Source organism: Myotis myotis, unplaced genomic scaffold (genome assembly GCF_014108235.1).
Source record: "Myotis myotis isolate mMyoMyo1 unplaced genomic scaffold, mMyoMyo1.p scaffold_m19_p_21, whole genome shotgun sequence".
NCBI lineage: Eukaryota > Metazoa > Chordata > Mammalia > Chiroptera > Vespertilionidae > Myotis > Myotis myotis.
The window spans coordinates 11,207,054-11,220,097 of NW_023416326.1; the positions used below are offsets into that span (position 1 = coordinate 11,207,054).

The 13,044-nt window shown below is 43.7% G+C and overlaps 1 protein-coding gene across 1 annotated transcript; it reads left to right on the forward strand.

The window, feature by feature from the left end:
• The first annotated feature begins 3,156 nt into the window (after positions 1-3,156).
• RGS1 (regulator of G protein signaling 1) lies at positions 3,157-7,227 on the forward strand. The gene is made up of 5 exons (XM_036355052.1): positions 3,157-3,348; positions 3,669-3,749; positions 4,173-4,234; positions 5,514-5,677; positions 6,422-7,227. Exons 1-5 carry the CDS (start codon positions 3,203-3,205, stop codon positions 6,605-6,607), a joined length of 639 nt encoding a protein of 212 aa, XP_036210945.1. The 5' UTR covers positions 3,157-3,202; the 3' UTR covers positions 6,608-7,227.
• Positions 7,228-13,044: the final 5,817 nt, after the last annotated feature.

Below are 13,044 nucleotides of genomic sequence, written 5' to 3' on the forward strand. Positions count from 1 at the left end.
TTAAATGGCTCTAAAAATAAAGTGCATTATTTTTTTTCAATAAAATGATAACACTGGGACCTCTTAAAGTATTCCTTTCCTTAGGACTCCAACCTAATTACTTAGGGCACAACTTCGCAGAGGAACTACACAACCCAGGTTATGTTGGTGAGAGCCACTATTTCTTCTACTGGCTTTTACCAAATCCTCCACAATTTCAACCAGAGTCATTGGCTCAGTAAAGGGACTATCTGATCATCTGCCTTTTCTTCATGAATTTCATAAAGAAGAGCCGGAAGGGACATTCTGTACACAACTGAAAGGCAATGTTCAGTGCCTTGCCATGGACTCATGAACCTTTGTACATGCACCTTCCCCAAATTTGCCTAGCCCTGTGCAGGCAGCTTTGCATGTGCCAGCAAGCAGCCTTTGAGAGAAGAGCTGTATCACTGTGCCATCCGGGCAGCTTCAGCAGCCACTGTGATGTAGGAATTTCCGATGGAGCCAGCTGGGCTTGGAAGTGTGCAATTCAATTCTCAGAGTTCAATTCTCCACGTGGGCTTAGAAGTGTGCAATTACAATTGCTTGCATATGCTTGAGCTCGAAAGTTTGTACAGAGGTAGCAACACGTGGGAGGTTTAAAGGAATTGAGAGGTGAATATCTCTAAGTCAGACCAGAGTTTCCCAATGTGGTGTCAAGAAAACATTACTTCTGCAAACTATTTTCCCTGCTTAACAAGGGCCCAGGTGTCAAGAATGTTAGGAAACTGCTGTATTCTACCCGCCTTTTGAACTTTGACAAATATGTAGTCACATATTAAAGGCTCTCAGAAGATTTGATCAAGTTAAGAAACTTATTGCCCTAGCTGGTTTGGCTCAGTGGATAGAGCATTAGCCTGTGGACCAAAGGGTCCCAGGTTCGATTCCGGTCAAGGGCACATGCCTAGGTTGTGGGCTCAGTCCAACGTGCAGGAGGCAGCCAATCAATGATTCCCTCTCTTCCTCTCCCTTCCTCTCTGAAATCAATAGAAAATATATATTTTTAAAAAAGAAACTTATTTACCTTTTTTAAATAAGGTCACTGATTTCACAGAGAGGGAGGGAGAGGGAGACAGAAACAAAAATGATGATAGAGAATCATTAATGGGCCACCTCCTGCATGCCTTCCACTGGGGATCAAACCCGCAACCTGGGCATGTGCTCTGATCAAGAACCAAAATGTGGAATATGTATATCCATTATTGGCCTGTCCAAATACACTCTTGTTTGAACATGAGCAGTTTTTCCTCTGATACTCTGCAATTCTTTACCATCAGTGTATTTACATAGTCAGCCATATTTTTGTGTTAACTATACTTCTACTTGTTCATGGGTTTTTTAAATTTTACTTTATTTTTATCCTAAGAACCATGACCTCCTGGTTCATGGGTCGATGCTCAATCACTGAGCCACACTGGCCAGGCAAAACATTTACCTTTGACCCAGTATTTCCCAAACGTATGTGGCCACATAACCTTTGCTGCTGCTGCTGCTATTGTAGTCCTTATTGTGCTCATTAACAACCAAAGGAATTAGTGCTATAGGAACATACTTTGGGAATCATCGGTCCACATGGATGATAACAATAGTGAGCCATTCAAAATAAACACTAAGCCATTTCTTCTCTAACATAACTGACCCACAATTATCTAAAGGGATGCGACGTTAACTAGATAAACAACCATGAGCAATGCTGGAGATTTTAACAGAAAACTGAAGTACGGACTGAACCACAAGGAGTCCACAAACAATTGCCTTTATGTCATTGGTCTCTGAGCCCCATCACTTCTGTTTGGGTCACACTATGGCCAACTCATCTCACCAGTTGCCTTTCTTAATGCATCACGATGTTATCTTCCCAACATCAGATGACGCTTGCTGCCGACAGTGTATGTTTATGGTGGTGAAGGAAGTGACTTTGAAATGTTATAAATGTGATTCCTTCACCAATATTTTTTTATCCTGATGACAGAACCAAGTGAGGAAAATCCATGCTGCCTTGCCTTTTCTCAGCTTTGCCTAGTAACACCAGCAGCAGCCTCTCTAAGTCACATCTGCTTTGTCTTTTCAGGAGCAAAACTCAAAAGAGGCTTAAGGTAAACTGTGCTCTTCATAGATAAACACCATCTATATATAAACTCCAAAGAGCTTACGGTACCCGCTACCCCACCAGTGATCCGTCATCTCATTCCTTGGGACTTTGAAAAAAGCCCTTAATCTTAGTTAAAGCTACACTTTAATCTTCAGAGATACTGTCAACATGCGGAAGATGGATATACATTATTGGCCTGTCCAAATACACTCTTGTTTGAACATGAGCAGTTTTTCCTCTGATACTATGCAATTCTTTACCATCAGTATATTTACAGAGTAAGGCATATTTTTGTGTTAACTATACTTCTACTTGTTCATGGGTTTTTTTTTTAATTTACTTTATTTTTATCCTAAGCAGTAATGTGTATAAAAATCAGCGTGACAGGTTCCTCATACTCCTAATAAATATGAGAGTCCCTGCGCCCCTTAAAATCACCCTGTGTCTCGCCAGCAGAAAGCCTCGCCCCCACCTGGGAATTTCTTGCCCTGAAAATAAGGGCTGAGAGTTGGCGCCGGGAACCGTGAAAATAACCTCTCTTTACTCTCCTTCCTACTGGATCCATGCACAAATAATCAAACAAAAAAAAAAAATGATTTATTATACTGCTTCCTGAACGGGAAAAAAAAAAAAAAAAAAAAAGGAACTCTTTAACATACTGTGATCGGATGGATTTTACAGTGGAGAACTAGCAAACGCATTAGGGCAAGCGTCCCTACTACTGGGTTTCTATGTGATGCAATAAATACTCCGAATGAGGCCTTTTCCTGAACGATGCAGTTTTACGAAGACCCGCGCGTCCCCTGGAACCAAACCCGGCTAACGGCTAACGCTGCAGATGTGGGGCCTCTGTGTGTTTGATTTTCTTTCTTTCTAATCAAGTGACCTGTTCTCACTTGGTTAAGTTTCAACCACAACGCATCACTGTAGTCTTTTTTTTTTTTCAAGATCCACGTCACAGCCCGGCGAGGCAGGAGGAACTTGCAGTGTCTGTGGTAACGCGGCCTGATAAACAGACTGGCTGAGCAGCACGAGCCCGCCCGCCTGCGCTATATAAAGCAGCGGGGCTGTGGGCGAGCAGACAGTCGCCCCATGAGGACCATGCGAGGAGCAGCCATCCCTGCGCCCAGGTTGCACAAAATGCCCGGAATGCTCTTCTCCGCTCCTCCGAAGGAGCTGCAAGGCACAGATCATTCGCTGCTGGATGACAAGACGCAGAAAAGGAGGCCCAAGACCTTGTAAGTTCCCTTCGCTGTCTCGCGTGGGGACTTTGGGCTGAGATTCTCTTGAGTGGCAGAAGGAATGAGCCCTCCGTTTAGCCGGAGCAGAGCAATTACCTGTTGGGTGTTCTTAGTATATTCTGTCGTATTAAACAGTGAATCATGACTGGGCATCCAATTGGGGGGGGGGATTTTTCTGGACTTAAATTGGCTCAATCTTAATCTAACAACATGATCGCCTTAGTCATGGGAGGAGTTTATTTCAGGCTGTTCTCTTTTTATCAATGAAAAGCATCCTACTAAGGAGGTACGGATACTCACTTTGGTGTCTTTTGCAGCGGAATGGACGTGAAGGCATACCTGAGATCCATGATCCCACATCTGGAATCTGGGATGAAACCGTCCAGGTCCAAGGACATGTAAGTACACGAACCCACTGAACTAACCTTGTACAAGTGGTCTATGCATTCGCCCCGTATTCCAGCAAGAGATTAACACTGTGCTTAATGGGCTTCGCTTATTTTAAGTAACAAGCCTAAGGAGACGAGCATATTAATCCCAGCAGAAATGAAACGCCAACATGTGTGTGCATATAGTTGCTATCTATCACTGTTGGAAGATGTGTACTTGGATTTTTTTCGCATTCTATTGGCAGATATTTTTATATAGTGATTCCATAGGAAACTTCACCTCGAGAGTAATTCTAAGGGGAATTTTGTTTCCTTACACGTCTTAGTAAAATGTATCAGGACTAGGGTCTTAGTCTGTGACGTTATGAAAAGGCAGCAGCCGCTCTGACTACGAAAAACATTTACTGACGTGTGCCAACCTTGTCCCTGCAGGCTCTCCGCTCATGAAGTACTGCAGTGGTCTCAATCTCTGGAGAAACTTCTTGCCAACCGAGGTAAGGAGAGAGGAGCCCGACCGTGTGTGGGTTCGGCCCAACAGGCTAACAGGTTAAAGGGTGTCATTCAGATACAGGGTTGTGGACAGGAGGGCGTGTGGAGAGCTGTATGCCAGCTTCTGTGTGGTCACAGGTAGTTTCCGCACCTTGTGCCTCGTTGCCCTGTAAGGATCGCTTAGCCCTCGGTGCTGCCACTGACCAATCTGCCAAGCCAGTCACAGGTTTCCAAGGATGGATCGGTATAGGAGCAAAATTGTAAATGGTGCTGGGGTTCTGAGGTTTAACACTTTTAAAAGCCAGCTAAACCTCTCAGCATGTGGACGGCTGTTCTGAAAGCTACCTAGAGCATGTATTTTTATCAGTAGCAGTCCCTCACTCAATTAGTATTTCATCATTCACACACTCACGAACTCACTCCTTCAGCCCATTTGCCTGTGGCAAGCATTTCAGAGGTGCCAATGATTCAAAATCAAAGACACATGATATCATATGACACATGACACAACACGGGTACAATAAAGAACGATTTTTAAACAGTGTTGTAAGGCATTTCTGATGAGAGAAGGTGAAGAAGGAAATGAGTTCACCTTATTCTTACCATGGCCACTGCAATTCCACTGGGATTAGGATGCGGGAGGGAGGGGTCCATGGGAAGTGTGTCTGTCAAGTGTGAGCTCATCCTCTTCTCCCCACCAACACCTTAAGGAGATCTGCCACTAACACAGCTCAACCAGGTTCATCCACCTTGTGACCTGACTTAGTTTAAAATTCAGCCAAACCAATGCATGATATAGAAATGGCCCATTTGAAAGTCGCAGTCACACTTGCAAATACAATCAGTGCATCACACACAGGGAACGTACAGGCCTCACATTTTCTGACTAATGTGAATCGGACGGGGAAATTAGACTCGTTAGTCATAAACATGATGTTAATACCCTTTGTCAATGTTTGTTTCCCTAATATACTCTGCGTAAGAAAAGAGGTTGCTTTGTAGCCTCTAGCAGAGCAGAATTTTCATTTAATTAGCAGATGGGAGCAAAGTACACAGTTTCACAGCCACTGCTCAGCAGCCTGTAGCTGTGTACAAGTGTGTCCGGCCTCAGATAAACTGTAAATGAAGGCATCTCTTAGGCCTTTCCATCTCTACAAACCATGACCCAGCTATTTTAGCAACCGCCATAAAATAGTATTTTCTAGCAAAGTTCTTCTTCAAGCTATTCCTTTATTGGCTCAATGAATATGAGTATCTCAAACCCCCCCCCCCCTCTCTTTTTAGCTGGTCAAGACATTTTCGGAAGTTTCCTAAAGTCTGAGTTCAGTGAGGAGAACATTGAGTTCTGGTTGGCTTGCGAGGACTACAAGAGAACGGAGTCTGATCTCCTGCATGGCAAGGCAGAGAAAATATACAAATCCTTTGTGCATTCAGACGCTGCTAAACAAGTGAGTATCAAGTTCATGACCACCCGTTCATGTGTGAAGGAACTTGGGCGCAGAAATATCCTTCAGCACACATAGCAAGATGAGGTCCTTTTGGAGTGCCGTGATTTCATAGCTATCTACTTAGGTGTGTGTGTTCATATAGTTCAGTGCCATGATCATCTAACTTTCTGTATCTGCGAAAAGATTGGATAAAAGATTCATTTTGCAAAACTAGCTAACGTGATGGGGTCCTGGGCTAATGGCCACAGTTGCATGCCAGGAAGTTCTTAATAAGCTAGCTTATCTTGGATGAAGATAAAACACAGGTTAATGTAATACAGACACACATACGATGCAGTGGCCAACATACTTCCAGTTAGCGGTGCCCACCTTCCAGTTAAATATGTTTGGTTCGAGCCAAAAAAACAGCTGCATAAAGTGCCCTCTCCTCTTATAAATTTTAAATGTCCATGTCCCTTTTTTGAGGGACATTTAAATTTTTCATGCCTGCCTTTTCTGCATCACCCAACTATACAATGAGCTAACTTGGAGCAAAGGCTTTTTTGTGATATTTCTTTTTAATTCCGCCACACCTAGGATGGGTCTGGGCTAGAATAGGCATTCAGGAGATATTTGAACTGATTTAAATGAGGGCTTAAAGCACCTCTATCTTGAGGTGCTTCCCAAAAAAACCCACACAGTAATGTCATAAAATATCCAATAAATTGGAAGTCCATGTTCACTAATGAGAACTTCCCTTTGTAGGTCAATATTGACTTTCACACTCGAGAATCTACAGCCAAGAAGATCAAAGCTCCGACCCCCACGTGTTTCGACGAAGCCCAGAAAATCATATACACCCTTATGGAGAAGGACTCGTACCCCAGGTTCCTCAAGTCGAATATATACTTAAATCTTCTCAATGACCTTCAAGCGAATAGTCTAAAGTGACCATTTCCCCGCTGGAGGGAATTATAGATGGTATCAAGTACCCAGAAGGAATGTTCCCGGATGGCTCCCTGGGTGAGCAACTTGGCCTTTGGGGGTGACTGGACAGGCCCGGGGAGAGGCGAAAGCACTCACAATGGATTAACGTGGACGCTGTCCAGACGTGGGGTTGAAGAAGGTCCGGGTGGAAAATGAGAGCCAGTGGAAGGAAGGAGGCACTTTGGTACTGTCGCGACATAGAGTGACTTACGGACTAGAAAACTCCTCAGAACTGACCGGGCTGGGTCATCCCAGCTACACAGAAACTGTGAACAAAGGTTGGAAACTGATTAAGACATGCTATCAGCTTCAAGGTCAAGGGACTTCTATGCTGCATATTATTCTATAGAGACTGTCTTGAGCTGCTGAAATCTCTTTCATTCGGATGACTATATTTTGAGATCACCACTGACACAAAGTGGTGTTGGTGTTGTCTTGTTGTTCGATTGCTTTGGGCTTGAAAGCGATGGAGAAAAGGATGATGTATTTAATTTAAGCTATTGTTCTTAAAACTGGGAAGTCAGGATATATTTGTTAATTAAATTATCAGTGTCCATAATAAACGTGTTTTATATTAAAATACATACAAGTGGTTCCTTTTTTAATTTTCCTGGATATTTTTTTTTAACTGGCATTTATTCCTCAGTTTTAACAAAAACTCAAGCAAGGGTTTTCTGCTTTCCATCATTTCTTCAACATCTAAAATTATCGTCCAGTTCATTTGGGGTTGTCTACAATGAGACAGCCCAAATGGTTCCTGAAAATATATACAATCACAATTAGGAATTTGATACATTTCCCTGGGTCTGTCCACCTTTGTTTAACCCAAAATGTTTACTTAGTATGCATCCAGGAAAAGTAAGATTTTATGGGTAAACTATTAAGGGCACAAGCTGTTAACATATTTTTATATGCACATGGCTATTTTAAAGATGCAATTAAACATTAGTTCTTTAAAAAATTTTAAATGGAACTATCATATAATTAATCCTATATTTTATGTATTGTATATATGTATTAGACAGAATTTATTAGTTTTGTCTTTGTTATGAGAATGCATAAAAATCAAACAAATATAATATGCTTTCATGTAGCCAATCTTCAAACTGATGAGCAACTAAAAAAGTCTTTTACAAAGGAACAAAAAAGTTATTTCAAGAAGTAACAACTGCCTGGGATAGAAGGTGGGGGCAGGCTGGAGGAGGTCAATGGGGGGAGGAAAAGAGACATATGTAACTTTCAACAATAAAGATTTTTTAAAAAAAATTCAAGCAAGGGTCTTCTTTAAAAAAAGAAAAAAGAAGTAACAACTGCTATTTTATGGTGGTTGAAGGTTTATAAAACCCAGATGCATTTTCTTATTTAATGCTCATAGCAATCCTGTGAAAGCCAAGACTCAGGAAGATCAAATCACTACTTCCCAAATTTAGCTAACCTTCAGAATTACCTAGAATGTTAGCAAAACAAAGCACCCCTTTCAGGGCGCCTGCCAGGCTGACTGAGTCAGAATCTCCAAGGGATCCAGTCTAATCCATGCTCCTGCCACAAGGCGACACTGCCCCCTACTGACCAGAAGGCATTTCCTAAGTCACTCACAAGTCTGCAGAAGGCCTAAGTGTCACCTAAGTAGCACAGTAAGACCACTCTGGAGAGATTGCCTACAGAGAGCAGAAAAAAAAATCAAGAAGATGCAGAATCCAGCATAGCCTGGAGAACTAGGATGGAATCATCAGCCACCCACACACCACACTGAAACACCATGGATGTCCTCAGTACAGGCACGTCCGGTCACGGGGCACGCAGGGAAGATATGGGGCAATGTGCAGATCCGATTTTAAAAGGATTATTCTTGAGTTTCCATGGGGCAGCATCCCAATTAGCTCTGCTTTAAGCTTTATCCTAGGGCTTAGCAGGTCATATAATAACAGGGGCTTAGGAAGGGAGTCCAGTCCCCTCCTGCTTCTCCTCTGCTTCCTCTTCTTCTTCCTCTCCTCCTTCTTCCTCCTCTTCTTCTTCTCCTCCTCCTCCTCCTCCTCCTTCTCCTTATAATTCTTCATCATCATCATCATCATCATCATCATCATCATCACCAGGTGCTTCTCTCCCCCATTCATTCCATCACCAAGCCCTCCTTCTACAATCATTGGGTGCAGTTGGCATATCACTTGCTTTTTTTCTGTTACCCCTGCCCTAATAGAAAATTTCACTGCTTGGCAAATCATGTTCCTTCTTTTCCCCTCTCTCCAGCCTCTTCTCCATCCACCCTCTGGACAGCCACAGGCATCACCTTCTCAAACACAGATCTGGACGTGTCATTCTCATGACATACAAATCTCTCCTGGACCTCAAAACACTCCCAGCGCGACCTTCAGGGTACAGCTCCCGTTACTCCCCTCTGGGTATCCTTCCCACCGTGACGTCACACTGGATTAACTGCCTTTTCCTGAAGCCCTTGGTCTTCACTTTGGTTAATCTCTACCTAAAGTTCCTTTTCCTACCTCCTTCCAGGCTCCAAAGCCCAATTATTCAAGCCCCGGGAAGAATCACTCCTCCATAAAGGCCTTTGAACACCTCACCCGACTATGGAGTTACTTTCAGTGTCGGCTGGAGGTGTTCTGAGCCCATATAAACACAAGAGACTCTGGTCCTATTTCTAGTACTCCTGTCACATGACTTCATCCAGGCCCTGCGGGCTGTGGAGCGTGAGGAGTCCAGCACACACACTGGCCATAAAATGAATGTTCTGGTCTTTGTCTTGACAAGAAGCCATGCTAAGGAGCCATCCACTTTCTGGACAGATTGGTCAAAACAAACATTTCAGACACCTCTTCATTTTCAAAAAGGAAAATATTATCATAGCTGCATGAATTCAAGATATCACACAAGAACACTTGGGAAGATAAGTTTCCCTTCCTTGGCATTGTTGGTTATGGCGTGGCTGTTTTATAAGAGATGTGTTTAGCTCCGGGGACATCTGCTGGCTAAAGAAACCTGATCCAACTGCTCGATCTGAGATTCTCAGTTCACGGGTTGTGTTCTGTTGTCATACTAAAAAAGCAGGGGCAACTGGTCATGTGGATGATTTGAAACTCATTTGTTGCTGGGTTGGAGGAGTGTGAGGGGAGGGGAGGTGGAGGAAGGTAAAGGGGGGATAAATGGTAATGGAAGGAGACTTGACTTTCGGTGGTGAACCGTGTACAGATGATGTGCTGTGGAATTGTGCACCCGAAACTTGTATATTTTGTTAACCAATACATTCAATGAAAAGGAAAAATAGCCCTAGCTGGTTTAGCTCAGTGGATAGAGTGTCAGCCTGCGAACTGCAAGGGTCCCCAGGTTCGATTCCAGTCAAGGGCTTGACCCCAGTAGGAGGCATGTAGGAGGCAGCCAATCAATGATTCCTGGTCATCATTGACATTTCTATCTCTTTCTCCCTCTCCCTTCCTCTCTGAAATCAATAAAAATTTGTTTTTTAAGGAAAAAATAAATTTAAAAATTTAAAAGTAAAATATTAGTTAAAAAATTAAAACAAACTCATTTTCCTCAGACTTATTTTACATTATTTCTAATAGACATATTATAGAAAACTAAGACTCTTAGAAGGTAGAAATTAGGGTAGTGATCCCCCCCCACTCATGATGTTGAATAAAAAGCACACATTAACCCATATAGCTCACACAGAATAAACTAAAGTTTCTTTCTGTGTGAAAACACAGGCTCTATTATATCAGTAGGAATCCATGACGATTTGCTATTGAGCAAATAAAAATTCTGAAATATGTGAAGGAAGAAATAAACAGTGATTGAAAGTATCACAAATATAAATAATTGCTATTTGATGTAGGAGCTCAAGACACCCATGAAAACATATCTATAAACAGAAAACACCCATCAACCACAGAAACAGTGCCAACCTTTCTGTTGAGACCAGCATTGTAAAGGCTAAAAATGTATCGTTCTAATGGCAAAATCGTGTGTCTTACTCTGAGACTGACCTAAATGAAACTTTCCTACAAGTAAGCCAGTGGCAAAATATAGAATCTTCTAGGGAGGGTTCTGGGCACCTTCCAAAAACAGGAGACAAAACGGAAGTCTAGCCTGGCTAGTGCAGCTCAGTGGTTGAGTGTTGACCTACGAACCAGGAGGTCAGGGCACATGCCCTGTAGGGGGCGTGCAGGAGGCAGCCCATCAATGATTCTCTTTCATCATGGACGTTTCTCTCTCTCTCTCCCTTTCTCTATGAAATCAATAAAAATAATAATTTTAAAAAACAAAACCTGAAGTCTAGGATTCAGGCCGGGGGGACAGGCGAAGCAGCTGTGAAACAGCAGCCGCCTTGAGATACAAGGACACCTGACAGCAGTGCCGACTGGGATGAAGTCAACGGTGGGAAAGGAATTCCGCCTCTTTCCGTAAAAGGTGGGGCCCTTCATCAAGGTGGTGGGTCATTCGATTGTGGAGGGAAAGTATGGCTTTAGAGCAATGTCAGTCGCCCAACAACATGGGGGTTAAATTCAAAGCAATGCCAATGGCGTCACGAGTTACTAGATCGCCGGCTTGACTGCGAGCTCTGGAACTCACAAATACATGTCCATTCTGGCACAGTTCGGCTCAGAAAAAGCTGGAATAGGTCTATCCTCCTAACTGACTAACCGCACTGTGCCCACACCCATCTCTTCTTACTAGAGCTAATGGCAGAGTCCAAAAGTAATGATTTCCTTCCTCATTCCAGGAGGCTGTGATGGAGACTGGCTGGACGCTCCCCGACTTTGGGTCCTCTCGGCAAACAGTAAGTCCACCAGGCCCTCTTAAAGTGAGCAGCAAAAAAGACCCTTCCACAAATGTTTCTATGCAGTCAATATACACTGGGGGGTTACTTCTCCGCAGCTCCTTTACTTGAATTCGGTATTTAACCTTGAATGGAAATTTGATATTTGACCTTGATTTAAGGGAGCCACAAAACTTCCTTCTGTTTGGTGAGGAGAAGGGGTGGGCGCCGTTCTAGGGCTGACGACAGGCACCGTGATGGCAAAGGACCCCAGCAAAGCGGCGTGAAGGGATTATTTCCACGCTCAGAACAGTCATGCGACCCCAGCTGGCATGTGTGCGAGTGGAAAATAAAAACGGCTGAGATCCGGGGTTGATTTGTTACAGTAACGAGGAAGTTTTATCCTGATGAATGTGAAGATACTGATTTGTGTACTTAAGTTTCCCTTTTTTAAAAAAAAAAAAAAATCCTTATTTCATCCCTGAAGACATATATGGAGCCGCCTTGGAAAAAACCAGAGTAGCTTCTACGTCACAACACGGCGTTACTTAGTTCCCACATTCGGCCAAGGTTATCTCTCTGACCTTGTGATGTTCTGGGAGATAGAGCTGCCTGGAAAAAGAGGATGTAAGCTATGGATGAGAACAATATGTGAAGAGCTTATTTCAGATGTAACTGAGAACTGGAAGTGCCAAGAACAACACAGAAAAGGGAGGTGAGGGCGAAGAAGCAGGAAAAGAATAGTGGATGGAAAATTCTGCATCTGATATAAACACGAAGGGAACACGAGGAGGCCGCACAACTTGTGTTTTCCACCCACTCGCTTTGACTCAGTTTAGGGCGACGGACCTCACTGATAGAAATACGTTGAGGTTTACACTGGCCGATCACCCAGTCACTTTCAGGATGACCAACAGATGTGGTGAGGGCGCTGAGAAGCAGGTCAGAGGCCAAGGTGGGAAGTGGGAATTGAGCGTGCACCAGGAAAACCAGCAGGGCTGAATTCATGGGGCCAAAGATCTCTTTATGACAGAATTCGTCCTCAAAGAAGAGTTGTGTGATCCACACACTGGCCTGAAAACAGCAGGACGGAGCTGGGGGGGGGGGGGGGGGCAGGCTACTTCATGTCCAGCAGGTGCCCAACACTCCCACTGCCCTTAGATGCAGGTTCGAAACCTGAGCAAGAGGAAGGAGCAGTAGAAGAGTAATAAACACTAAAAGCACAGATTCCCTGAACGTTTCTGTGAATCTCTGCGGAAACACAGGAACAATGTGTTTATTGCTCAAGGTGGCAAAGCCCTCTCCCACATGGACTAGCAGCACTGATATAAGACATGCCGCACTGAACTGCCACCAGACCACTCTACACCCAGAAAGAACAGGATGCTGGCTTGGCAGTGTGGCTCAGTGGTTGAGCGTCGACCTATGAACCAGGAGGTCATGGTGTGATTCCCGGTCAGGGCACATGCCCGGGTTGTGGGCTCGATTCCCAGTAGAGGGCATGAAGGAGGCAGCCAATCAATGATTCTCTCTCATCGTTGTGTTTCTATCTCTGTCCCACTCTCCCTTCCTCTCTGAAATCAATAAAAATATGTTTTTAAAGAAAATTGGGAATAGGAAGGTCCAGGGAACC

Excerpts from the sequence above, each read along its gene's own strand:
- RGS1 (XM_036355052.1), top strand. The coding sequence starts at position 3,203 with ATGAGGACCATGCGAGGAGCAGCCATCCCTGCGCCCAGGTTGCACAAA. Across the intron at positions 3,750-4,172 it reads CCGTCCAGGTCCAAGGACAT|GCTCTCCGCTCATGAAGTAC; the intron begins GTAAGTACACGA and ends TTGTCCCTGCAG. Across the intron at positions 5,678-6,421 it reads ATTCAGACGCTGCTAAACAA|GTCAATATTGACTTTCACAC; the intron begins GTGAGTATCAAG and ends TTCCCTTTGTAG.